The sequence below is a fragment of the Rissa tridactyla genome, chromosome 20, assembly GCF_028500815.1.
Source record: "Rissa tridactyla isolate bRisTri1 chromosome 20, bRisTri1.patW.cur.20221130, whole genome shotgun sequence".
Taxonomy (NCBI): domain Eukaryota; kingdom Metazoa; phylum Chordata; class Aves; order Charadriiformes; family Laridae; genus Rissa; species Rissa tridactyla.
The window spans coordinates 4,586,691-4,613,203 of record NC_071485.1 but is presented as its reverse complement, the minus strand read 5'-3'; the positions used below and the strand labels follow the sequence as shown (position 1 = coordinate 4,613,203).

At 41.7% G+C, this 26,513-nt stretch overlaps 1 protein-coding gene across 1 annotated transcript in view; it reads left to right on the top strand.

The window, feature by feature from the left end:
* Window positions 1–26,513, top strand: part of KCNU1 (potassium calcium-activated channel subfamily U member 1) — a 177,966-nt gene that overhangs the window by 13,163 nt on the left and 138,290 nt on the right. Inside the window, 17 exon segments of the mRNA XM_054180933.1 lie at window positions 513–552; window positions 554–581; window positions 1,045–1,075; window positions 1,077–1,194; window positions 3,115–3,227; window positions 3,333–3,401; window positions 4,538–4,582; window positions 4,584–4,625; window positions 4,755–4,855; window positions 5,598–5,725; window positions 17,535–17,629; window positions 19,902–19,975; window positions 19,978–19,997; window positions 22,438–22,632; window positions 23,117–23,264; window positions 26,061–26,069; window positions 26,275–26,295. Of these exon segments, the coding sequence (XP_054036908.1) occupies window positions 513–552; window positions 554–581; window positions 1,045–1,075; window positions 1,077–1,194; window positions 3,115–3,227; window positions 3,333–3,401; window positions 4,538–4,582; window positions 4,584–4,625; window positions 4,755–4,855; window positions 5,598–5,725; window positions 17,535–17,629; window positions 19,902–19,975; window positions 19,978–19,997; window positions 22,438–22,632; window positions 23,117–23,264; window positions 26,061–26,069; window positions 26,275–26,295 (1,277 nt within the window).

Here is a 26,513-nt window from a genome sequence, read left to right as displayed (position 1 = left end):
TTCGTACTGGGCAGACTTGAATTGGGAGCTCTTAGTGCTGCTGGATTGTGTGAATGTGATGGAATAATTAGCATTCCCCCCAAACAGTCCAGAAGTCCAAGTTACAAATTGGATTATCTTTCTTTTCTATTTGTAGAGCAGCTACCAAAGTGGAGATATTAGTTTATGAATGAAATTTACAGGTGGAATTGGCAAAGCAAATGCTGTTATTATTGTTGCTTCTCTTAGTGCTACACTTTTAGTGGGATACAGGTATGATTCGTCACCCTGTGTCTGAGCCATGTGCCGTTATCTTCAAATCTTTTGATGGTGACTACCTTTCTCTCCAGATAGTGGACTTGGATATGCTTATTAAAGTGTAGAGGTCCCAGATATGGGCATTGGGACATATGCTGTTCTTTGTCACTACTCTCCAATTGCTCTCTGCCAGAGTAAACTATAGTCTGACTCGAAACATGGGAGACTGTAGGCAGAACTGAGCGTATTAATCAGAAATTGTACTTTTTGTACAGAGTGCTGGCCATCAAGAATCTCTATCCGAACATGAGAGTTAATTTTACAGATAATTCAATCTTGTAACAAGGGATCTTGTTGTCTGTCATGTGGGTTGTCATGGTTGAAATTCTGACCTTTATGGAATCAAAAATCTCTGTCTTTTATAAAAACAGAATCTTTATCCCATGTCTCTTACTCATCCAGTTACTAACCTACCTAGAATATAGTTTAACATTACTAAAAATAAAGACTAACTTTTTATTTGTGTTGTTTTTGCCAAAGTTGTCAGCAATGTTAAAAACAAACGAACAACAACAACAAAAAGAAACCCAAACCAAAACAAAAAAATCCCACCCAAAAATAGTAAAAAGCCATACCTACCCAAAGAAACTCAGAAGTCCACTTAGCTATCAGTTAGCATATTCCAGCACAGATTTCAGGGAAAAAATAAATGTTGAAAGCAAGAAAGACAAGAATCATCATTTTACGGGAACATTGTGGCCTTGCCTGTCTCTATGCTGATCTGTAATCACTTTTCTACTCTGAAACAGGTATTCCTGCCGAACATCCCCTACTGGGACAGGAGACAGCATCATCTGTTTTGTTAAACCAAAGCTAGGCTTCGTAGCACAAAGCTGCCTTGTTCCTGGTTCGTCTACTCTCCTAACTAATTTGTTCATTGTGAAAGAGGATACGGACGTACGTCCTTCACTTGTCTAAATAATGTGAATATAGCCCAGTGGGATCTTCTCTGAAATACGTGCCTGACTTCTGAGTAGAAACTGCAGCCAGGTCTTTTGAAGCTTATCTTGATCATGCTGGGATTAAGCTTGGCACAGAAGGCAAGAAAACCTAACAGACTATTTCTAATGTAATACTTGAATTCAGTGCAAGAGATGAAGAGTGCTGTAGAGCATGCCGAAGCAAAAGAACCTACGGATGCATTTTACAATAGTGTGCAAGGAGGTGCCAAAGCAAAGGATGGCCCATAGCAAGCCACGCTGCTGCATTTAGCTGATATGTGGAAGTGCCTCTTCTGTTGCTCTAGGCTGAAAAGCAGTAAGGTGATGCTGGTGCCCCACTGCCTCTCAGAGAACACAGTAAATCAATTTTGGTTACTGCCCAGTATGGACCCTGTTAGCTTCTCTGTGTCTCTGCTTCATTCCATTCTCTCTGGCATTTGTAATTTGAATCTGTGCTTAAAGCACTTCTGCAGAACTGCTCCTGCTTGACACCCAGAAAAATCGGTCCAATGTACCCTTTCCAGTTAATAGGATGCTTTTCTTCAGTATCTTTTTATGCTTATTTCTGTGGTTGGGTCTTATGGGGTAACTTACACAAGAAAAGTGACAATTAGAAATTCTGTCATCTCTCTGCAAGGAAGGTGATCCAAATTTATCCTCCTTTTATCTGTCTTTCCTAATCAGTACCTGCTACAGCACAAAATTGATAAGCTACATATTAACTTTACGTTACACAGGTTGCTCAGATATTTCCAAATCAATACCAGAAGATTTAATAAAAACATAGACGGAACTATTAGGCATGAAGTTACCTGAACAAGTCTCAGGTTTGCTAGCCCTGCAGTGGACATGCTTTTGCTATCACCTAGTGGCTATATGTGATACTTCACATTAATCTCCTGCACCAAAGAATTTGCTATTTCTCTCTTTAGGGATTTTTCATTCACAAAATTGATTTAGAGAAACTAAATAGTTAGTGGGTGAAATAAACACAGAATTTATCAATGCAGAATTTGCATACAGAATTGGGCTGCTTGTTAGACAGTGTTTTTTCCTTGACACGTGCTGTTTCATTCAAGTCCAAATATTTCACAATGGCAAAGCTAGCAAAACTGATTTTTTAAGGTTTTTTTTTAAGCATGCAAACTTCTTAAATTGAAAAAAGCTTCTTATGTCAAAATCCATTAAATAATTTTCATTTGGAAAGCAACGCTTTTTTTTTTTTACACATTTTTAGTAGCCTATGAAGTTCTATGTGGAAGGCATTCATACACCAAGAGAGTAGCATATCCTGTGACACAATGAGTGGGAGTTTAAAACCTGAAGGAGCTGTAAGCAGTCGAATGTTTTGCTGCTTTACCCAGGTATAAACAACCCTTCCCTAATCACACAACTGCCAAAGCAAAACAAAAGTGCTTACACCAGAGTGAATAAATGGTCACAGTTCAGCAATAAATCACACCTCTAATACCTGTATTTATGATTGGTAAAACTTAACCCAAGACCAGTCCTCATCTGAATAACTAAGGAGGAAGGTTAATCTTATTGCAAACTAAGGTGTAACTTCCCTCAAATAATGGGCTCCTAATACTTTGCAGCCATGAGATTTCCCCATGACTTCATTTGTATGCAGTAATAACAGCTGTTCTTCCATGATAATATGAATTGGAAGTGTCTAGAAGGGTTGAGACTTTCCCCGGTCTGTTAACTCCGATATTGTCTCTGACAACATCTAGCTGACATCATTCTGCTTCCAGTAACTAAAGGCCTTTGATCTAGTACCATGTGGTGTTAGACTATCGGCCCAGTGTTAGATTATGTATCTTACTTGCTTTGCCTTTCAATAAATACATTATCTTTATGTTGATTCTTTTAGACAGAGAGAAAATACTTGAAGGACAAAATACTTCTGAAAGGCAAAGACTACAAGGTAATGACTTTTCAGCTCTCCAATGATTTTGCAGACATGACTTTTATAGAGGTTTCTCAGTATGTGGTACAGCAGATGTGGTTGTTTTTCTGTTATTTCCTTCCAGATGTGTCTTTTCACAGTACAGAGATATTGTGAGTAACTGACTTGCTTTTTTTCCCCAGGTTGTGCTTTGTGAAACTGAATCTTGTCCTCTTGGGAACTGAACTCAAATTTGGCAGTCAAGGGGAGAGGTAATTGTCTGGGAGACTTCTCTTCTAGTAAGAAGGCAACCAGTTCCAAAATAACAATTTCCAAAGAAACATGCCCCAGGGCCTGCACAGGTTTTATACCCCTCTTGTCTTCCTGTGCACAGTATTTAGACAGGATTAAGCACAGGTTACTTAAGTGCTGGGGTGAATTTTACCATATACAACAATCTCTTCTGCTTCCTCTTTTCTCACGGATAATCGGGTGAGAGACAGGAGATGAAACACCATTCTTATCTTCTATTCCACATGCAAACAGTGTAAGTCTCACCCTGATTTGGGGTGATTCAAGCATATTAATTTTCATTGGTTAAGGAAACGCCTCCTCATTTTTTCTAGCCACATGAGTTTACAGAAGCTCCTAAATGATGCTACAAAGTGTTGTCATAAAGGGATAATTTGTCAATGCTGGCAGCGGAGTTTTTGCTCTCTGAAGCTGATCTGGTCCTAGGCCAGATAACATTCTCTCTGTTCTAATGGTGAAATACAAGACATCCTAGTGGGGAAACTGGAACTAGTTCAGAAAGGGGGATAAATCATAGAATCTTCATGGTTGGAAAGGACCTTTGAGATCGAGTCCAACCAAACAACCTACAATCTCTGCCACAAGTGCTGTGTATCTCTCTGTGCCATAAGTGCTGTAGATCTTTAAAAAGCTTGAGAAATCGCACAGAAAACGCAGACTATTGAATGCAATTATTTCTTTCTCCACTTTTATAAAGGAAATGACTGTTTTGATGAAACCGTAGAATAGAAACTCTGAAAACAGGGTTGTGGGGAAACACTGCTGTGAGAAATACATTGGGGCTCTTCCGGAAGTGCTGAATGAACTCTGCACTGAAAGAAGTCAGTAGATGTAGTTGCTTAGCACTAACGGAAAACAGGCCACAACTCAATCTATTCTTCCTTGAGTTCATGTATTGACTGGCTGGAAATAGAATGATGAAAAGAGAAAGCAAGAGTGAAAAGGAAGCTGTATGCTCTTTGAGAGATAGAGACTGTAAGATTATGAGGTGAGAGGAAACTGTTACGATCATATAGTCCGAATTCTTACAACAAAGGTGAAAAATGTTGCCAGATAGACAAACTGTGATTACTCTTTTGACTGTTTCCCAATACAGTGCTGTCCTGATCAATCCACCTGCACAGATAAAGCTTCATCGGAACAGTGGGCTTTTTTATTGCTCATTCCCTGGCAGAAGTCAAAAGGTAAGATTCCCTCTTACTGTTTTGTTGAAAAGAGATCTAGAACAGAAACACTTTCAAGAGCAGACAAGTGCTTTTATTCTCTCATCAATTAAACAGTTCAGTTCTGCCTAATTCACTTTTGTTTTCTAGGGCACGGTTCTATTATAAAGCCTGTCACAGTGATATACAGGATCCAGAGTAGATTAAAAAATATGAATGTAAAACCAGACTCTACTCAAAACTTTTATCAGGTAATTTTTTAAAATCTGTTTCCCCTTTAAAAAAAATAGATTCAATGAATATCTGTTAATTGTACTTTTATTAAGTATTTTTCTAGAAGGATACGTTGGAATATGCAGCCATTTACTTACCTGATAAAATAGGGAGTAAACAACAAGCTTTACGTTAAATGCGGACATACACATGCCTACTTGTATTTCAAACACTTGCAAATCCTTTAAGCAGCAGATGGCAGCCAAGCCCCGTTATAAAACATGCCTCTGAACTGCAGATGGCTGAGATAAAGGCAAAACTCATTCACACTGTGCTCAGCCAGACTGAGCGAACAAGCACAAACATGCTGACACCTGGAGGACTCCATGTAGTAATGGCATGTAGAAAGAGAAGCTGGAGCCCATTTCCAGTCCAACACACTCATCAGCATAGATGTAACTAAGGTCCCTGAAAGCCAGCTACCTCCCAGAAAAGAGGCGTCCATAAACCACAAAGACATCTTAATAAAAGTCAACGGCAAATGAATAGAAAGACATTGACACTGTAGGAGCTCTCCACCTGGTTGGTTTTCTTCTTGTTTCCTAGGCAATCTTAGATTTTTAAAAGGACAAGATGACATTTCAGTATAAATGTGTATTAATAAAAAGCAGTTGTTTACAAACTTGCAGTTCTGCACCAGTTATACTGTGGAGAGAGTGGTTGCCTGAGGTGGATCAGGAGCTTTGCCAGGCATAAGACCTTGCCATCGGTTTCCCCTAGGATTCTGGATGTATCAGAGCAAAACGGAGCTTAATTATAAGCACCTTGGTTCCTTCCTCCACTCTCCGTATACTGTAGTTAAAGTGGTACATGGTGTTCTGGATTCCTCCAAACTCGTTGTGAGGGAGGTGAGGGGAAGGGTAGGTGTAGATGTAGATGAGCATGCCTCCAGTACCTGCAATGGAAACAGGGAGATTTAGTTGGCAAAAAGCAAGTTCATTGTCATGAATCTAAAAACTAATACAGGAACCTCAAAGATTGGGAGCTTTAGTCAAATGAGCTGCTATTGTTCATTTTAACAGGAGTATAAATGGCAGAGTGCAGTCATAACAGACCACAAAGGCTATTTTTTTCCTTTATCATCCAGACTTAATCAAAAGGTATTACTGTTACTAGATGATTATTTTTTTTAATCATCAGATACGTAATTAAGAGGCAATAGAGCTTCTTGAGACAATGGGGCCCCGCCCTGCTTTGGGACCTGGTCAGGCAGTGTGAGTAAATGAGAGCTCTTCTCCCTGTTCTGCATCTCTGCAGCACCTCAGAGTGCTGTGCAGCACTGTGCAGGGCATCAGGCCCGGTGCAGGTTGTTCGCAGTAACCCAGGGAGTCTGTGATAAAGGCTGGGACTGAGACCAGCTCTGTGGAGTTGGCCAAGTATCTTGGTTTAGAAGAACATAAAACCATAGAATGGCTTAGGGACCTTAAAGATCATCCAGTGCCACCCCCTGCCCTGGGCAGGGACACCCCCCACCAGCCCAGGTTGCTCCAAGCCCCGGCCAACCTGGCCTTGAACCCCTCCAGGGATGGGGCAGCCACAGCTTCTCTGGGCAACCTGGGCCAGGGGCTCACCGCCCTCAGAGTGAAAAATTTCTTCCTGATAAGAAATCTAAATCTACCCTCTTCCAGTTTGAAGCCATTACCCTTTGTCCTATCGCTGCTTATTAGTGCCTGTGTAAGACAGGCTGTTCTGAATTTTCATTCTCTAAATTGGCCTATGATACTTCCACTTAGCTTCACCTAGAGGAATTGAGTGGCATGTAGCATCCTTGGAGAGAGCTCTCTAGCCATCCAGCTCCCACCTCGCTGAACCACAGGGCTGTAGGAAGAGGTATCCTGTTACTAAGGCTAAATGCACCTGCTCTTAGCACATCTGTGTAGTGCAATTACAGCTTAAGGTTGACAAATCACCTGTTCAGAGAGATGTCCCTTTTTCTGCTGGGGGTACGTTTAGAATCGCTAGCTGTTTCATCTGGGTTAATATGGTTTGGCAATAGTTATGACATCACAAAGTTGAGGGTATGTGAGAGGGTTTAGCTGTCAGTTTGAGATAAAAAGATATGTGTCTGAATGTTCCTCCGGTCCAGCCTTTCCTGTCCCATCTGTATGCATTGGACATGTTTAGACACATGTGACATGGAGAGCTTTGCTGTGCCTCCTGTCAAATGCTGACAAGGGGGGGAATGCAGATTAGCAACAAAGATAGAGACCAGGGGAGTGTGGGGAGTAACATTGTGTATCCTGAACCGCTACATCACCCTGTAAAGCAGGAGATGTAGGTAGGCTCTGGTGCTCTTAAAAGAATCTCAGAGGGTGCTGCTGTACATCCTCAAATCACTGCCTGGTGTTATAATGCTGGGCTTAATGGCTCATGACCTCAGATTATGGCCCAGAAAGGACTAGATCAAATGTCAGAGAAAAGATGTTCCAGCTGTTAAATGGCTACTTTAGGATTTGGGGAACTTGAGCTCATTTTCTTGATCAGCTTCCTCAGATTCAATCTGGGACTTTAGGCCACTTAGCCTTTTGGAATTTTGATTTCCTGATGGGAAATTGAGGAAGTTAAAAATGGTTTGACTCACAGAGAATAGTGTCATAAATAATTGCAAGTCACTTATGATAAGTATGAGGACGGTAGAAGTACAGAGTATGAACTCCTACCCTCTGGATTATTTATTTTTTTCCCTTGTATGGAGGACCATGTTTTTGTAGAGCACTTAGAGCATGCCTTCCCCCCTGCAGGGGCAGGAATCTCCTCCTCCACACTCTTAAGGACAGGCCCAGCCCCAGAACCCCCACACACCTTGGACTTCCCCCTCCCTCCAGGACCAGTCCTGGGAACTCCCCCTTTCCAAATGTAAGCTGTGATTCCCCCTTGGTGAGAACGCATCTTGTTCCTTCCCATGGAAAATAAGAGCACAAATGTCATACAGGTCACACGTGTGTGTTGGCTGTGTTCAGGGTACGATTCCTTCAGCTGTTCCTCCACCTGCAGAAGTGACAAAGGTTCCCTCCACTTTTGGGGGAAAAACTCAGCAGTTCTGAGTGAGTTTTAGCTTCTGGATTCCAACACAAGAATCTCACAAAGAAAAGGAGCTCCCTTTGGAATGAAATGGTGTGTTAAGTATGTAGAGCTCACCATATTTAAGACCGTTTTATGCATACCGGATGGAATCGCTATTTTATAACGCTGTGCTGTATTTCTGAGCAGTTGGTATGAATAACCAATTACTCAGAGCTCCTTTGTCTACATTTCTGAAGCCCCCACAGAATCCTCAAATGCCATGGTAGCCATTTGCAGACACAATCTAAATGCAACTGAAGGCTATACAAAAGGATCCCAATTCTGTTTCATTGCCTTTGTTTCAGAGAAACTGAAATTGTATAGAGAATTGCATGTTTCAAATGGAGAGCCTGCAAAGTCAAGCTCCTTGGTGTTCTTCCACCTTGGGGTTTTGTGGCTGGGTAAGGAGTGTAAAGCTGCAGGTATGCTGAGCAGCCATTTCCTGGCCTGACTTACTGAGAATTTGTGTGGAAAGAGGGAATAGCAGGGTGAGCCTCTTTACTAATTCTTCTGCTGTTGGTGGTGGTTGTGGTTGAAGTGTATGGTTTATGGCTTCTCCCTATCTTGATTAATTGAACAGTGTAGAAAACACAATTTAGGCCTCCACATCCAAATCCTTAGCCTCTCATACTCTCCTGCAAGCTCAAAGCCCGTGCTGTGAACTCCTGATACCACTGTGGAGGAACAAGGGGAAGCAGAGGGGATTGGTACACCTCCTGAAAGTGCTCACTGCCTTCCAGACGGAAGCCCAAAGATACCATCACTGATCAGCTGAGTCCCGAGCATGTTTTATTTGTCTCCTTCTGAGAGAGCAGAGCAGAGGCAGGAATAGTTACAGGTAGAAACATGAACAGCCAACACCAAGATTTGCTCTTTGCTCAGATATTCAATTGCAGTGTGACACTGGTAGCAACGTGGAAGATTCGCAAACTCAGGTATACTCTAAAAGTTTGATGTAAAGGCAAATAACGATCCAAGAGAAATCATGCCCTACGGCCTTTCGTTCTTGTAATGCATGCTAGAGGAGTCCTTTCTACGCTATCTAAATTCCTCCCAGCCGGAGGAATCTGATTTCCCAGCAGGGTTTACAAACTAGTGGCAGAGCATAGTCATCTGCCGTCTAAGGCAAGGTGTGAATTGCAATATTCTTATCTACACTGTACTTAGTTTGCCAGTCCAGTTGACTTGCACTGGGACTTCTAACCTGAGCTGCTACATTCAGCATAAGGAAAGGGTATCATGGTCTGATACTGAGCTGTCAGTAATAGCAAGCTGTTATGCTCTTCCAAAGCATCCACTAGAGAAGGTGACAGGACATATTGGCAAACAGTGTCATACCAGAATTTGCAGGGAGTAAACAGGAACCTAGTAGGGAGAGAGATGCGCAAACTAGTGTTTCTTGCCTTGTTTCTGCTTGTGAGCAGTTTTCAGCTGCTGTAGAACTGAAGAGGCTTAATAAATGATGTCTGTCCTCCCTCCAAAACGCTATTGTGTGCTTCAGCAGCAAAGGCAAATGTCAGCATGGCAAGGACTCTAAGGTGTCCTCTGGAGAGCCCTGCATCTTAGCAGCTGTCCCCAGCACATACAAGGTGTCGGGACAATAAAGTGTTGCTCAGTGCTGCTGTCCTACAACTGATTAGGTCAGCTGTAAATATTGGGACTGCACAGTAAATACATACTACCAGATTCTGCTGACTTGTTAAATATAAATGAAAACATAATTAGATTTATAATGTGTCCCTCCCCCTCCTCATGCCCAATAACATAATTTACCAAAGCGGGTGGGGGGAAAAGAACAAGCCCTCACAACCTGCTGAAATATCATTATTAACATGCATGTGAAAAGTCAATTATGCCAGAGGGAGGTATTTAAGTGAAGTGAGTTTCCATACTCTGGGATTACACCTTGGGGATTATATATTTCTTATTTATTTATTTCTTTTCCTTGAGATCTCTACTGCTGCTTAGCAGTGAGGAACAAAAACGTTACTAAGAGAGATTTTTAAATCCCCTAAAGAAATAGCCAAATATGCAGATAAATAATTGTTCCGATCCCCATCAAGATTCTCTCTCATCACCATATCATGAAGACTCTATATTCTATCCAGTGAGTGCAGGTCTGTTTTCTGGTGCTTAGTTTTAAATGACACCAGGGACTGGTCTTCCAACACTTCCCTGGGGAAAACATTTTACTGTACTGTTATTAGTTGCAGTATTTATTATTTGTATTATAGCGGTGCCTTGAGGCTTCTACTGGGACTGGGATCCTGTTAGGCTGGATGCTGTATGTGTGCATGGTAAAAGGCAGTTTCTGCCTTAAAGAGCTCTCAGTCTAAATAGAAAGAGCAGACAAAGAGTGGGAGGGCAAAGGGGAGTAGGAAAGGGTGAAATGAGTTATCGAAAGTCATAGAGGAAACCTCACAATGCAAAATACAGCTCTTTGGGGCTGACTTTCCCTAACACTAGAGTTCTCAAATTAATCCCAAGTAATTTTTTATTATTATTTAAACCAAAAGTAGAATTGGATCCAATTGCCCATTTTCAGATTAAAGTGAGGTTTTCCACCTGGGGTGTTCTGCTGATAAAAAAGCCCCATCCGATTTAGGATGATAAACTGCAATCTGATCCAGGGAAGGCAGACATTTTAATGCAAGTCTAATTTTCAGGGTTCTCCGTATGTACCACAGGGATTAGTTCTACTGTGTCCTGCAGGCAGTGCCTTTAAAATTACTTGGATGCTTACCCTCTTGCCCCTTTACAGGGTCCTTTGAAAATAGCTGTGTTTATTGGGACATTTAGCCGGCTAAATACTTAAATTCCAATTATTTTTTTAAACAAAAATTTGCATCTGAGATTGAGACAAGATTTGCATGGGGGCTAATCAATGAAGAATGTAATCAAACCATAATTCAGGGAAATTCAATAAGGTATAGTGGGAAAGAATTAGGCATGACCTATTATAATACTCAAAACACATACTTGGTTCAGATCTTGCCAATATTGCTGGTGTCTTAGACTATTTTAATGAAAGGTATCTTCCGTCGTATTGCACATATTGTCTTGTACGCTTCTTCCTTTCTCTTCTTGTTTCCCTCACTGAGAATACGCAGATCTTTATATCCAGGGGAAGAACTTAGTGTCATTTAAAAAACAAACAAACAAAAAACCCAACCAACCAACCAAACAAAACAGTTGTCACAAACCGATACAGAAGTACCCTAAGACCTATAAAGCTCATCTAGAAGTGAATCCATAAAGACCTGTTAGGATTCCTCGAGCAATTCTGAGCCCCTGCATCGATACACTTGCTTTACTAGTCATGGGTTTTCCACACATTCTTGCCTAAGGCATGAGAAATTTAATGGTGTATGTTCTGCTGAATTGTTGACTCTTGTTTTTTCGCTCCTGCTAAGTTTCTAGTGAGGCATGAAAGAATGTTGGTGAGCAAGGCTCCATGCGTACACAACTCTGCGGCATCTCCTTCCCTTTGCCCTGGTGTAGAGTCACTTCAGCCAAGCAATGGATTAGTAGAAACTGAATTAGATTAAAAGAGAAACCAGGTTAAAGAACCAAGTTTTAGCTCCCTTTTAATTGTAACTTATCTAGTGCCTGGATAATTGCTCGTAAATACCTGCTGAGTTGCCAAGCCTGTGTTAAGGCTTGTCAGTCTTTAATAAATCTTAAAGACTTAAGATCCTACTCTTTGATGCGACCAATCACTTCCCAATCCAAAGGTAGGGCAAAACAAGGCAGTAATGCTGAGCGCTCCAGCTCAGCTAATCTGGCAGAATGCATCACAATCTTTATAAATGTGTGAGAAGGGCTGTGCAAGAGCTCCTGAAAAGGTCATTGGTATTTTTGGAGTGATAAATCATGGAGGGAAAGATTTGCATTTTGGCTGTATAAAATCCAGGGCTGGATTAGAGAGAGCATACTTTGCAGTAATATTTCTCTCCTGACTTGTTTTATTAGCTTCCTTTAAACATGTTACATTATTGCTTATAGAATTTCATTTACTTGGATTGGCAGCTTGATAAATATGTCTATTGGCGATGATTTGGATTGCTCTGGGCATTAATATTATTAAAACCTGTCACAAGGAAGTGTCTGAAAGATGACTTACTGTAAAGATTACAGCATGAAATAAATCATACAATGGTATTTGTTACCGTTTATGGCCTCTTGGAGCCGAGTCAATCCCTTTTTATGTTGCATTATTTTTCAAGTTTTTATAGCCTTACATTATATATCGCTGTCAGAAATGAACAGATGGGGTGTCAAACACGAGCCTTCTGAATAATTCCCACCCTCGGGTTATTTGTATGAAGGACAAGTGTAAAACTGTGTTCTCAAGAAAAAGGAGATAGATAGAGGTGGAGAAAGTGTTGTTACAGTGAGCAAGATCCCTTTTGTCAGCAGGCACATTGTGCTTTTGATCACTACCTGGTATTTACGCTACAGGGTGGGGGCTCTGTGGAAAATTTAGCAGTCTGTTGGCATAGCAAAAACCTCACAAGTTAGACAAGTTTCATGTTCCTTCAGCTTTACTTTTATTGCTAGAATGGGAGAGAGCCATGGAAGGGGTGTTTCAGTGACAGCCAAACCTCAGAGGATTTGTAGAAACACGGAAAAGTGTGGATGCCTATAGGTACCTCTCGAACATTTCACAGGTAGAATTCTAAAAAGAGTCCCTCCTGAACTACACAAATGGCATTTCTGGAGGTTGGGACACATAAGAAAAGTTGAACAGATGCTTTGGACACCGGAAGTTTGTGAACTGATGTTAGGCAGGGAGCTCCTCTAGGAAGAGGCAATAATATTTTGCATTCCACTTTGTGTTGGGAAATCCCATCTTTCTTGCTGTGTATTTTTGAGCACTGCTTCTCAGAGTCAGGGTGACAGGTTGGATGGAGTGATGGTTAAGCTGGTAAATACACAGGCAGTTAATTGGGTTTATTGAAGTTAAAAAAATTCAGGTGGGAGACATCGTCCATGCATACTTTCCCCACAGGGTTTCTCTCTTCAAATCTTCAACCCCCAGAATCTTGTACAGGTACACAGAATATGAATCAGCATCATTTTTGAAACGTGACTCTTCTTGGTATAAATGGATCTTTAAGCACCCCAATCAATTGTTCTGTCGATGCAGGCTGGCTGAATCTTGCTCATGGAACACTGAGGTCTTATTGTCACTGAAACTTGCACAACCGATAAAGCTGACGAATCATTGTGATGCAGCAGATATTTTAGTGGATTTCTGACACTGGAAACCTAGCTTCCATGGTGTGCAAAATCTGCCAAACTTGTTTTGTACAGACTGCATTGTCTCTTTGCATGAAAACCATGTCTGTCTACTGACAGTGGAAGAGGGGTTTCACTTTATCTTATCTTTTCTTTTCTTTTTTTTTTTTTTTTTGAAACCCTAGAATAAGCAGCAGCATACTCCATTTGGGCTTTAAGTCACCAGAGATGTTACTGATAACTCTAACAGGCCTCTTCTTCCGTCAGTGATTTTCTTCTTGATTCAGTTTTGGTTGAATTTTGTATATAGCCCTCCATTTATTTTATTTTTTCCTTCTCTTCTGGAGAGTAAAAAATTCAAAATACTAGAAAGAAAAGGTCTCAGCCCTTGCCCACCCTTATATATTGAATTTTTTCTTAACTTCAGTTTGTATTCATGCTCACTGTATTTGGCACCTGAACTCCCTGTGATTTTAGCCAGCTGCCATTCCTTATGAATTTAGTCAACTAATCCAAAGTTTGTTCCAGCTTCTTTCTGAAGCTCTCTTCCCTTGTGTTCACATGCCTCTCTCGTTTCTCTGAGACATTATAGATCAGAGAGCTTTATCCTTTGCAGCCTCTCCCTGTATTCCTCAGTCTTTTTTTTTCTATATTTCATGTGAAAATACGCCACCTCTCTCTTCCCCAGGCCCTTGTCCCACATCTCTCATCAAGCTTGCGTAAGAGTTTTAGGGATTCACATTCACCATGCAAAGTACAGTTGTACTGCGCATTGTAACTGGAGTTGCGCCCACCTGTACGTACTAATCTGATTCCACGTTATACAATAGTATAATCACTTAAAGAATTTGCATGACTGATGGTGTGAGTTCTGAGTGCATAAGGATACGTTTCATAATTAGCTTTCCCTGTGAACTTGTGCAAACCAGTCTATTTATAATTTGGTCAGCTCCTGATTTTTAATGAGGGTGCTGAGAGTGACTGAAGCCTCTGGCAGCATGCATTTCATATTTTAATTACCCACAGTAATTCTGACAATTACACCAATGTCATAAATCACATCATAATGACCCATTAAAAAAAGAAAACACCCATATTTAATGATTGGATGGGGATTTAAGTTAAACAGATATGCAATGGCTTAACAAGAAGCCAAAAGCTCCATGGAGTTTCGGAGTCTTCCAAATCTTTTCATTGAGTTATGGCTCCAGAAGGTGAGGAAACTTTGTGCAAAGTTCCTTTCACAGGCCAAGTCCCAATTCCTGCAGCAGGGGATTGCTTTTCCTGGGATGAAACCCATTCCTGTGTGCCAGGCTAGAACTGGAGTCCTACAGGATTTGAATCTTGGTAGCTAATTGGCCATTCTGGTCTCTGTCTCTGAGTCCAGGAGAATTTAGGATGTCCCTTACTCTTGGCAATGCTGATACGGCAGTCACAAGCATCCCTGGATGTATCCCTGGATGTCATACGAGCATAATGGCATTGGTTTTTAGCCAGTTAACTTGAGTTTTAGTAGGGATAGTGTAGAGGTACAGCTCACATATTTTTCTGTTCTGGCAGATAGCTTTTGTTACACTGCCCGTGGTTTAATGAAGTGTAAATTTATCTATCTTGTGTGTGGTGCTTAATGCCCTTCTTAGCATTGACCGTCATTGAAGAGGGCAGTTAGTAAGGGATGGTCAACATCACATTGGTTCATAGCATTTTCTCCTCTGGTTATTTCTTGCGTGGTGTCACTGTGTGCTGCCTCTTATGCAGACCTGAAACAACGGGGCTGGGCTAGGTCTGCAGGTAAGTCCTCTGAGGAACAGAGTCCGCACAAAGTTACCACCAATTCCGCCAAAAATAAGGCTGTGCTGCCCAGCGTAGCCTATTCTTCAGCTGGGCCCTGGCTCCCTGGTTTTGGCCCTTAGTGAAAATCACTTCTGTTATCTAAGATCTTGAGTAAGCCAAGTTCTGCTCTTTAGATTATTTTGCTATTAATAACGTCACAATAAGTGGGTGGAAGTAGCTAATGGCTCTAAGCCGCAAATGATCCCAAATGTTCCCAGTCTCTACTCTCCTGTAAACCTTGACAGATTGGGAGTGCTTAGTAAAATATTGTAACACTCAACACGCATTTACAAGACAGTGATCTGTCCCATGACGGCTTCCAGATGTGTGAGTGTGTGCAATTTCATAATTCAAGAACAGATTCTATTGCCCTCTGCAGATCCCCCATCAGGCTGTTCATAAATGCTGCTCATAATTAAATTAACGCACTAACTAGCCATGCAAATTTTGATAAGCATTGACCAAAAAAATAAAAACGGGAAATTGTTGAGATGCTCTCAAAAAATGACAAGGTTGTCTTCAGAGATTATTTGTCATTATGAGAAGATTTGGTTCTTCCCTTCCTGTTTGCCAAATTCTACTTTGTCCCTTCATACATGACAACTGTTTCAAGGTTTAAATCTAATAATTAGGAGCTGAATTTTGCCACCCTTACTCAGGCTGTCTGCTGTCTTACTCTCTGAACAGCCTTTCTGGAATCAAAGCAAGCCTCTCTTCTGTGTGTGGGTAGCAGGATTCGGCTTTAGTTTTTAAAATACAAGCTGTGCCCAGCCCAGGTAGCTGTGGAAGAACAGAAGAACACACATACACTTGTCCATGCTGAGGAGGAGGACTGCGTTTTTATCTAGCCCTCCTCTGCCCTCAGAAGGGGAGAGAGAGACTTCAGCAAAGATTTCACAAGGGATGTTATGAGTAACGAGCTGTTGTTCTCTGTCAGAAACAATGGCTCATAGCTCAGCCACAGGAGATCTGCCTGCAGAAGTAGTATCCAGCCTCCCCGTGATAACTGTGCTATATTAATTTGCAAAAGTTTGGGAGTTATCACACCTGGTTTCTACCTATGGCTGAGCACCATCTCCTTATATAGTAAAGTGTTAACTGAGGGAGGTGATTTGGATGGAGGTTGGATGCAGAAGTGGAGAGCAGATAACAAAAGCAGAAGGTGTCTTTTCTTAGCTGTCACTCCGAGGTTTCTTTAGTGCGATAGACCCTAACGCAGGGAGCTCAACGTTCAGACCCTTCAGTCCAGTCATCCCGATGCATTCTGAAGTTCTCCCATACTGCCAACTCTTCAGACTTTGCCACGCAGGTATTGGGGGTACTTCCTAAGGCATCGTCACCTGGAGTCCTGTTATTAGAGGATCTTGGCTCCACTTTCAGATGTGGTGCTGGACAATGTCTGTTAGGCTCAGCTTCAGCCCTTCCGTTTGTGTGTTCTGTGAGTCCCAATGCTACACGGCTCTTTCTGTGGTGTTTTCTCAGTTCAACTTAGTTTACCTTTATTGTTGCTCGGGTTTACAGCTCTAAATAACACTGGAGTCCCTAAACTTAGTGGGAGACTGTAAGTATTGGTGCAATATAGATGATAACTACAGATGACTTTTATTTTAGTGTATTCTGTACAACCACACTGACTTCACTGGGATTACATGTGCATTGCTTAGGGGCAGATTTGGTTCAGTGGATGTAATTAAGAAAAATTTAACTACTCATTTTAAGATTGGTTTTACTTGTTGCCTGATGTATTTGTTAATTATTGGATGGAATACTCTAAACTATAACATTTTGCAATGACGCATAATACCTCTGTGTCAATTAATTAAGTCTGGTAGTTCCTTGTGAGGCAGGGAAAGCGCTTTGATGCATTGTGATTGGAGCGATATAATCCATGATGATGAACAAGCCAAGTCCAGACAAGCACCATATTCTCACCGTGTGGGCCTGGGAGTGAGAAAAGGGGCTTTGCAGCAGCCTTCACAGGCAATTTTCATTGTGTGTGTGAAACTCCATTCCTCCCTAAAGGAAAAGGTTAGCATATGTGTGGATCTGGGAGCGATTCAAAAAAACAGTAAGAGGATTCCCAAATGGGATGTGAACCGAACAGCCCACATGCCAAGTGTGAAATCATCCCAAGGCTGTGGCACAGAGGTAGGGGAGGCCGTCGGGGCATTTGTGCTGGTGGGCTGGGGCTTTCCAGATCCGGCTGCTGGAACAACCTGCCTGCGTCGCGCAGTACTCAGGGGGCTTTCTCTCCGCAGACTTCTGCGCACAGATTTCTCATGTGTGTAGGTTTCTCTACAACTCTTCCAGGCCTTGCTTGTCCTCAGGTGCTTTGTGGAGTAGGCTTGTAGAAGCGTTTCTCTCTCTCTGGGCAAAATTTAGGACACAGAAATAAGCTGTGATTCCTGAGGATTTGCTGCTATTCTGTACTTAGAGCATAGAAGGCAAACCAAATGAGCACAGACCTCGAAGCGTACTCATGATGTTAAGACTCATTGTAGCCATGTTTTCCCATGACAGGGAGTGGAAGAGCTGATGTCGGAAGACGGCAGGCGAGGGATTCGACAAAGCTTTAGGGCTTTGCAAAGGCATTATGAAGAATTTAAAGATAGCTTGTCAGTGGGAAATTGTTGGCAGCTAACAATTTGATAAAAGGACTTCCACTCCCTGCCTTCTAATGCTATAGACAACTGTTAATCACTTATGTTAGTCCTCAAAGGAAGTTTGAAACATCTTGGATGTGTCTGACCATCTTCTGGTGTAGCTGAGAGCTACATTATCTACTTTGATTCATGGAAACATGAGTGACTGGCTTATGTTAGGTTGTGGCAGTGGAAACAGGCAAAAAATAAATGTTTTACCTCGTAGCACTCTCAGTTCAGCTCTGGTACATTGGACTGAACTGCCATTTTGGATGATATATGAGATATTGAACTGGAGTTATTTGCAGTATAAAACCAAATTTTTCTGAGTTTAATGGTGGGCTATTGTTGTAATAGACTCAGCTCATCAGCGTGTTGGGCACAGGCTGATTACACCAGTGGCTTATGCACCTGACACTGTGGAACAGTATTTTCAAAAGTTCAGCCCAAGGACCACATTTCAGAAATGCCCCAGTCCGAAGTATCCGTGCTTTTGTAGGTCAGCTCCACTTGGACGGTCTTTGGTAACGTGGTCTTGTGCTTTTTTGATATTCTCTTCAGTGCAGTGTAGGTGGTAAGGATCTCAAATAAGAATGTGATAAAGGGAGGTAACACGGGCATGGCAATGCACAGCCTCATGTGAATGCAACTGTTTTCTTTCCAGACTCGTGCAGAGACAACAGGGATAACTCTGCACCCACAGCACAGTCAATTTGTGACCCAGATTACCTGCTAATGGTTGTAGTGAGTGACTGTAGCTCAATCAGGGACTATTTCTGTCTCTGTCGGGTACTACAGCATGTCAGTTCCAGTGCCCTCATCCTCAAGCTCCTCAGAGTCCAGTGCAGGATGATTTACGAGTCTCTCAGGAAAATCAGATTTCCGTAAGAATCATGTAATTTGCAGAGTGTATGGCAGAAGGAACCCTTAACTAAAGAATGGCTTGTTAAGTCAGAACGTGCTTGGCTTTGGCAAGGTGGATGCCATCATGATGAAGTGGGTTTCCTGCTGTCTTTTCCCTCTATCTCCCAGTTTAGGGATCCAACAGGTGTTCTCCAAGGCGTATATATTTCCCATAATATTAGAATGAGGAGTTGTCATTTCTGACAGGTTGTGTATATAGATGATGGCTTTATTATGATAGAGCTGTACGCATTGATTGATTGGTAAATCTGAGTCAAGTAGGGGAGCTTGTGAGAAGATAGTCTCTAACTTGCCAAAATACCATTTAATCACCGGCCTAAGGATTCGTTATCTGAGGAGGAGACGCAAGGATAATAGATGCAATTGCTTGCAGGTAGCACAGGGCTGTGTAGAGACACTGCAGAGACTTAGATGGGTACTGCTCCCCTTTCCCTCCAGTTTTGTACCAATTTAGCTTGCTAAATTCAGGAGAGCCAGTTTGAAGCGTCTCCCTGTCAGAGATGCAAAATTACCTTTCATTCTGCTGAAGGGTGGGTAATTCAAAGCTGATAAAAAAAAAAATGCTTCATGCAACCTGCTGTATACCTGTGAAACTCCTTGCTGCAACTGTGCATGACTTACAGAATCACGGAATGGCAGGGGTTGGAAGGGGCCTCTGGAGATCGTCTAGTCCAACCCCCTGCCAGAGCAGGGTCACCAGCAGTCCTCTTCTGGAGCAGTCCTTTGAAGCAGTTTGGTGTTCAGAGCAGCATCTGATTGAATGGCTTTTGTTTCACGTGGTCTTGTTGCTGCTTCTGAACTAACACAATGCTCACAAACACAGCTACGTATCTGAAATTTGCCTCTAAGAATATCCTGCAATATGGGCCTAATTTAAAGTCCCTGTAGACAAGGGAAAAATTCCTGCTGACTTCTTTTTGCTCTTAATCAAGACCATGTTTATATAAATATTGCTTCAATGAATGTCCCTACTGAAGAACTCATTATTTAAAATAATCCTAGGGGCCAAGTCCAAACAGCTATAAACATCACAACTAATACAATAATTCAAGGAAGCACTCTGCAGTATATTTTTCCTTATGTTTGTCTCACTCAGCTGACATTGACAAAGGAATTTCTTCTCCACACAACCCTTTTCCCCCTGTATTGACACGGTTAGCACGTGATTCATACATCCTAACTCTTCCTTGCTAGTGTGAGCCATGAAAGCTATGATGTAGATGAAGAGGGCATTGCAGCAGCAGCTGGAGATGTGATCTCAGCTTGGGTAAACTGTAGCTACCACTGCTGAGAGGTTGTTCTGTCTTTCTCTCTGTTTTAGGGGGTTTGACAGCCAAGGAGAGAACAGCAGAGTCATCCTAAATGCAACAGGAATGTTCCACTGGTGTGATGCTCTTCACTGCAGGAGGCTCTTCTGGTAGGTGTGGGGTATTTGCTTTTGGGATCCTCACCTGTCTTCCTCCTTATTCTCCTCAGGATAAGCTGGAGCTTCAATGCATTGATCTGGGTGGAGGGCACATCACTCTCTAGTTTACTCTGTTTATTTTGCAGTGTTATCTTAGCCAATTTCTAACTTTGATTTCATATACAAAGGTAAGAGACAGACCCCGCCCTGGAAGAGAGAGGCTGAAGGTTTACCATTACCCCCTTTTTCAGGATATTTTGCAGATAAAGTATCTTGACCAGGGTCATGTAGAGACTCTGTTGCAGTGGTGGGAGCTTCAAGGCTCATTCCATGGCCATATTCCCTTGTAATTTAGGTGGTAACCTGGGAACAGAGAAACATCTCCAAGGTAACAAGGGATCAGTAATGCCTTCCGTGTTCATCTAAAGTAGGGCAGGCACCCTGTCTCCTCAGGAGAGGATCTCAGCAGGTGGACAAAGGAAGGTCTGATTGACATTTATTTTATTTTAAAATGTGTATGTTGAGTTTCCAGACCCCTGTGTCTGTGACATTATTGATCTGGATATCTTTAAGACAGTTTGGTTTATTTATTTAATGTGTCTAATTCGTAAAAGAACAAATCCCATCTAGAAATGGCAGGTTGTACTCAGAGATGCCAGAGAGCTGAGAGTAGGCAACCAAATCTTGCAATGAGGTGATCAAAGATTTCATCAAAAATACAGAATGTTCAAGCTGTTCTGCCAGCTGGGAGACTTGTAGCAGGCTGGAATTCATGCTGCTTGAAATGCTGCAGCTTCCTTCCAAGCAAATAAAAGGACCCTATTGCCCAGCAACCTCCAAAATAGGATTAGTCATTACAAATGGGCAAATATCCCAATAGGACTGGAAGCTCAGCTCTGTGAATTGAAGGGTAGTGTTTTGAAAAGATCTTACAGACAGGTTTACATGAGGAAAAAGCTTACAACTGCTAGTGTGTCCTAATTCCCCATGTGCCACTTCGGTTTTGTACTGAGTGTTTTTGTGTAGCTAAGCTAGTCTGTGCAAGGGGCTCTTTATGAGGATTAAGAATGTCCACAAAGGAAATTAGTGCATAATAGCTATTGCACTTCATGTTCCTGCAGTGTCTTCCTTTGCAGTCGCATTTCTGGGACAGGCAAGCCCTCAAAGGCCTGGGAGGTGCATTTTTGGGAGTGAGTTGGGTGCTTGACAAAGTCCCAGACTGCGCTTTAGGTTTTTAAAAGCTATAACTTAGAAGTTGTTTACGTGCTGAAAGGTGCAAGTATACTCCCATGGGATTTGTCATAACACTTCAGCATTTCATTCTGTTTGGAAGCCATGGACAGCTAGATGGATATACCTTATGGAAGCTCCTCCTTGATGTCCATGCAAAACACGGGGCATCCAAACACATATCAAAATGTAGTCCTCTGACTTTTACATAAGGTATACATTATTAAATATTTTTAAAAAAATAATTAACCATAGGTCTAATACGGCACAGATTTTGAGAATTAATGCATTTTTTTTCCCTTGACTTCAGTAATATATAATAAATGTCAGGTATGGCCAGGTCTTGGCCCCAGGTTGGTAGGAAGGCCTTAGTCTTTCCTTAGTGTCTTCAGAATGGCTCACCTGTCCCTGCTGCTAATTTACTATACTGACTGCTCCTCTTAGTCTTGTAATTGTGCATTTCCTCTGCAGATTTCAGCAGTAATAGTTTTTCCAATTGTTCCTATAAAATAAGCTATAAAATAGATTGTGTTTTTAATTGTTTAGCTTCATTCAACAGACTAATCGTTGGACTTCAGGCATGTTACATTAAATACAGCTAAAGGTTTCATTATTCAATTTAAACTAATCTAATTAGTTAGAGACAATCATTTAATTTGGTTATGATTCTAATCTCTCATCAGGAAACTTCTTGCTGACAAAGTCCCTTGTTTCTCTCTGGAAAAAAACTGCCAAGGAGTGAAGATTGCAGGGATATACTGACCCCGCAGCTCCTGGTTGGCTGGTTGGCCATTAATGCAAGGGCTCTGACAAGGCTGGTTGGCCACCTGGGCCATCCCACCTACCAACCATGAGGCACCACACCAAGCGATACCCGCTCCCTGGTATGTTTCACAGAATAATTAGCTCATTTGAGAAACATGATCAATTAGCCAGGAAAAAAAGACCATGCCAAAGTCGTTATTAAGCTTCTGGCATTAAACTAGTATTGTTGCCTCGTTCTACATTTTTGATGTTTTACGCCAACATATGACTCTTTTTTTATTGCTGTAGGATACACATGAAATCCAAATACTTAAGGGGAGATACTTTGTTTTATATATAGTCTCATTCTACCCATAGATGTTACACAGCTAAGAAATGGCTTAAGTCTTTCTAACTGAAGAGAAAAATCAAAAATAAACCTAGTAGCTGGTTTAGCAGAATTCTGATTTAAATTTAGAGTTGCAAGGACCAAGCAGCACTGAACCTTCAAGATCACATTTGGGCTGCATCTTTGGTGATGCAATCACCACTGACTGGGCTGCAGGACTTCATTTACCATGACTTGAAAGACATTGTTTTTCTCGGGTCTTTGGAATATCTGCAAAGAGAATGGAAATTTTTTCAGAACTTCCCAAAGCTGTGGTTATTCTCAGTAAGAATTTTTTGCATATTCTCTTTCCCTCTTCCTTCCTTTCTGTAGTTCTCATGCACATTTCTAAATACATTTTTAAACTTCTTGGTGATAGCACAATTCAGATTCAAAAAGGACCAAAATTATCTCAGGCTCTAGACTTGAGCTTGAATCCAAGCTGTTGTTGAACAACTTTCCCTTCTTAAATATTTATTATTCGTCTGGGAGAGTCTTGGTACCCTCTGGTTTCCTGCAGAAGCACTGAGCACTAATCCTCGGTCAGAGAATAAAATTCACAGGTCTAGACTTGCAGTTTATTGGACACTTCCCCATTTCCAAAGTTGCTCAAACTTCGGAGATGTTTCCAGAATGCATTTGTGCCAGCTGAGATTGAAACAAATTTAATGTTCACCCTCCACCATTAAAGATCCTTAGTGTTCAACTTTCTGAGGTTTCTTCTCATCACTATTTCATTGTGAAATCACTGTTTCTTTGGTTTTATCAGGGCAGTGCTCTCTCTTGTGGAGGTCTGAGGGCAGTTAATGTCCAGGATTGTGCTGCATGTGCCATTCTGTCTTTCAACACCACTGCTTCAAGCAGTCCTTCCCTGGGGGGCACGGAAAGCATCCTCACCACTCTGAACATCTGATCCAGTCCAGCTCAGCCCCGCAAGGTAAGCATGCTTCCTTTTGCCTGTGAGCATGATGATGCGACAAAAATGGGAGCTAAAGGAGGGAAGAATGGAAAGGTCACTAGTCTGAGCCATAGCCTGTGTTTCACAAATATAAATATGTAAGTTAAAAAGGATCCAAAGTCCATTTTAGCATAGCCGGCTGCACAGCCTAGTCCAGTTTCTGTAGCTACAGGTAAGGGAAGGAAGGAGTGATAAGCCAGCACTGCTCCTGCAAATATGCCAGTTCTGCAAATTCTGAGTGCTTCAGGGTTTCCAGTAAAGACACCATGGCTGGAGGGTAAATGGCAACCAGTGTTGGTAACTGCTGTATTATTTGCAAAAGCACGTGTGAGTGGAGGCCCCTTCCATCCTTCAAAAAGAGAAAAATAACACCTTTCCCTTGAGGCTTGAGAGGGTGGGTGCTCTGTTCCTGACAAACAGAGCTTGCAGCTCAGAACTGCAATGGAAGCAAAAAGGGCTTCAGCCCAGTAGAGTATTTATTGCGTCTCTTCCTCCCTTAATTTGGCGAAGGAGCTGAGATTTGTCCTTCTTTTGAGAATGTGGAGTATTAATTAACTGAAGATGGGCTGAGAAATGGATAGCTCTCCTAAGTGTTTTCCTTATACTTTATTATCATTCTAGGCTTTTAAAACAATCACTGTGCCAAAGAAAAAATTAGAGTGAGGCAGAGACAGGGGTTTTTTTAATAATAACTAGAGAAAAAAATATCAATATACAGTGTATACAATCGGAACAGAAGACAAATTATTTATAAAGTATATTTGAGTAAGAGGTAATTGTGACTTGAACAGATTACTTTTATCTAATGTATTTACTGCTACATAAATATAAAGATGTATGAACCTATTGATTGTATATAGAAAGAAAGTAAATAGTATGTGCTTTTATATGTAATTTATGTATTTCCATCTATAGTGACAGGTACAAATACTGTACCTACTGCATCTTTATACCTATATATGGAAAAGAGGGAGACTCAGAGCAAAAAGGATATTTCATCCTATCAATCACTGTCCTACTCCCCTCCAGCATTTTTTGCTTTATCACTTAAAATTGTAGTACATGGAGTGCAGAATTCTGAACTACAATGTGTGTATGGAAAAGAGATGTGAGCATCTGTTCATCAAAACCCTCCCCAGCTGCCTCGCAGAGTTCATATTTACTTGTTTCTCTTTGGGGTGGTGGCTTTTGGCTTGCTTTGTCTCCTTCCAGCAGAAGACCTCAGGTGTGATCGGTTGGCTCAGCGGAGGCATGGCTGGTTAGGCAATTTACCAGGTGTATCATTGTCAGAACCGTCACCACATCACCATCACTGCAGTGTTTTCTGCAGACAGAAAAGCAGTGTTCAGTTACAGGATATCATCATCAATGAATAAAGATATATCTGCAAAATAAGGCTAAGACACAAGTTTCATTTCTTCCTCAAGTCAGCCATTAAATCTGCTAGTGTGAAAATAAGCACGCTCTCCTCATAGGCTCGTTAGGTGAGTCGATACAAAAGCCAGCCCATTTTCTTCTTTGTTCTGTCATTATTTAGAATGACAGGAACAAAATTTTAGGTTAGGATTCTCATACCAGAAGCTTTTTCAGATACAACTGCAAGATTAAGGCTATGTCTCACACTATTTAAGGTCTTTGCCTCTGAAGGTCTTCAGATGCATTACGAATGTGTACTCATAGGTTGTTGTGACCAAGTTTTGGATCAAGGTGCCCCAAGTGGAAACAGAATGTACGCGTCCCTACTCCCACTGTTCCAGTCTCTGCTCTCCCTCGCCATTCTTATTTTATAGGAATTTATCTCTGAGAAGACAAAGTTTTCACTCATAAAATCAGCTCATCTTAGCTGGTCCCAATGGACTGGATGGCCTTCAGGTGAAATAGTTCATGGGGGTCAGAAAATGAGGAAAGTTTCAGGGAAAAGAGAGATACAAGCTGGCTTTTATCAGAATATAATTTTTTCTTTGTGGGCACAAGGAGTGAGAGTAGGGCCACTGGCCTTATTTAAGTTATATAAGAGCATGGAAGACAGATTCAGCTAGAAAAGAACCAACAGTACAGAGAGTATCAAGAAATTTTCCAGACTTGGTAGCTGTCAAGTTTGGTAGGAAGCAATAAGAACAGCAAATGCTAGTAATGTAGCCAGGCTGTGCCCGTGCTGGTCAGAACTTGGTGTTGGGTCACCGCTGCAGTAGTTAATTACAGTGTACCAGTGAAATTGGCATTTTCCACCAGTGTGGTACATGTGCCAGTGGGTGCCTTCAGCTGCAAAATTGCAAGATCAGCATGTTCAGGAAAATCCTTCCTATTTGTAGGAGAAATGTCTAGGAGGAGTTGTGAAGGAAAGGAAAATGAACAGCGGAAACTAATGCATATAGGGGAGATCCAAAAAGCACGGCAGTCCTCTGGGTCATGATCTAATGTTTTGAAGGCAAAGGGTAAAGTTGCATTCAAACTTTGGATCCAAGAAGCGTGTCCTCAATTAATGTTAGTAACAGGTAGGAAAAGAGAGAAGAATAGTTGTGAGAGTTTTCTAAAGCAAGATGATTAGGCAACTATTATCTGATTTAAAAAGAAAAGACAGCGGCTGATGTTTCTCATTTAGTAGCTGCCGTTGCTGATGGGACTTGGCTACCTTACCCATCCACGTCCCTTCTCATCCCCAGCTTTGATGCTGTAGACAAAGCTATAGCATTTTGTATCCTAACCATAGTGGAAAATAGTTATTTGGATGAAAGGCCCTGCACCCCCTTAACAGTCGAGGTGCGTTGGTAAGCATTGCAGCAGGCATAGTCTCACTTTGGAGGCTGTGACAAAGCCCAAATCAATTGCATTTCACGGAATCACGGAATCTTCAGAGTTGGAAGGGACCTCTAGAGATCATCTAGTCCAACTCCCCTGCTAGAGCAGGATTGCCTAAAGCACATCCCTCAGGACTGCATCCAGGTGAGTCTTGAAAATCTCCAGAGAAGGGGACTCCACAACCTCCCTGGGCCTGTGGGTTCTGGATTTCCTGTGGTTCTGGATTTCGCTGTGGGCATTTCACACCCAACAAACCCAGGCCTGTTCTGCCCATTACCTCTCTCGTGGGGTGGAGAATTAAGCAGGTTTTAGAGAACCAGACCCACACAGAGGTAAACATTACTTATATTTGCAAGAATGAGCATTTACTAGGGTCAATGCTGATGACAAGGACTTCTAGTCTTTCCTA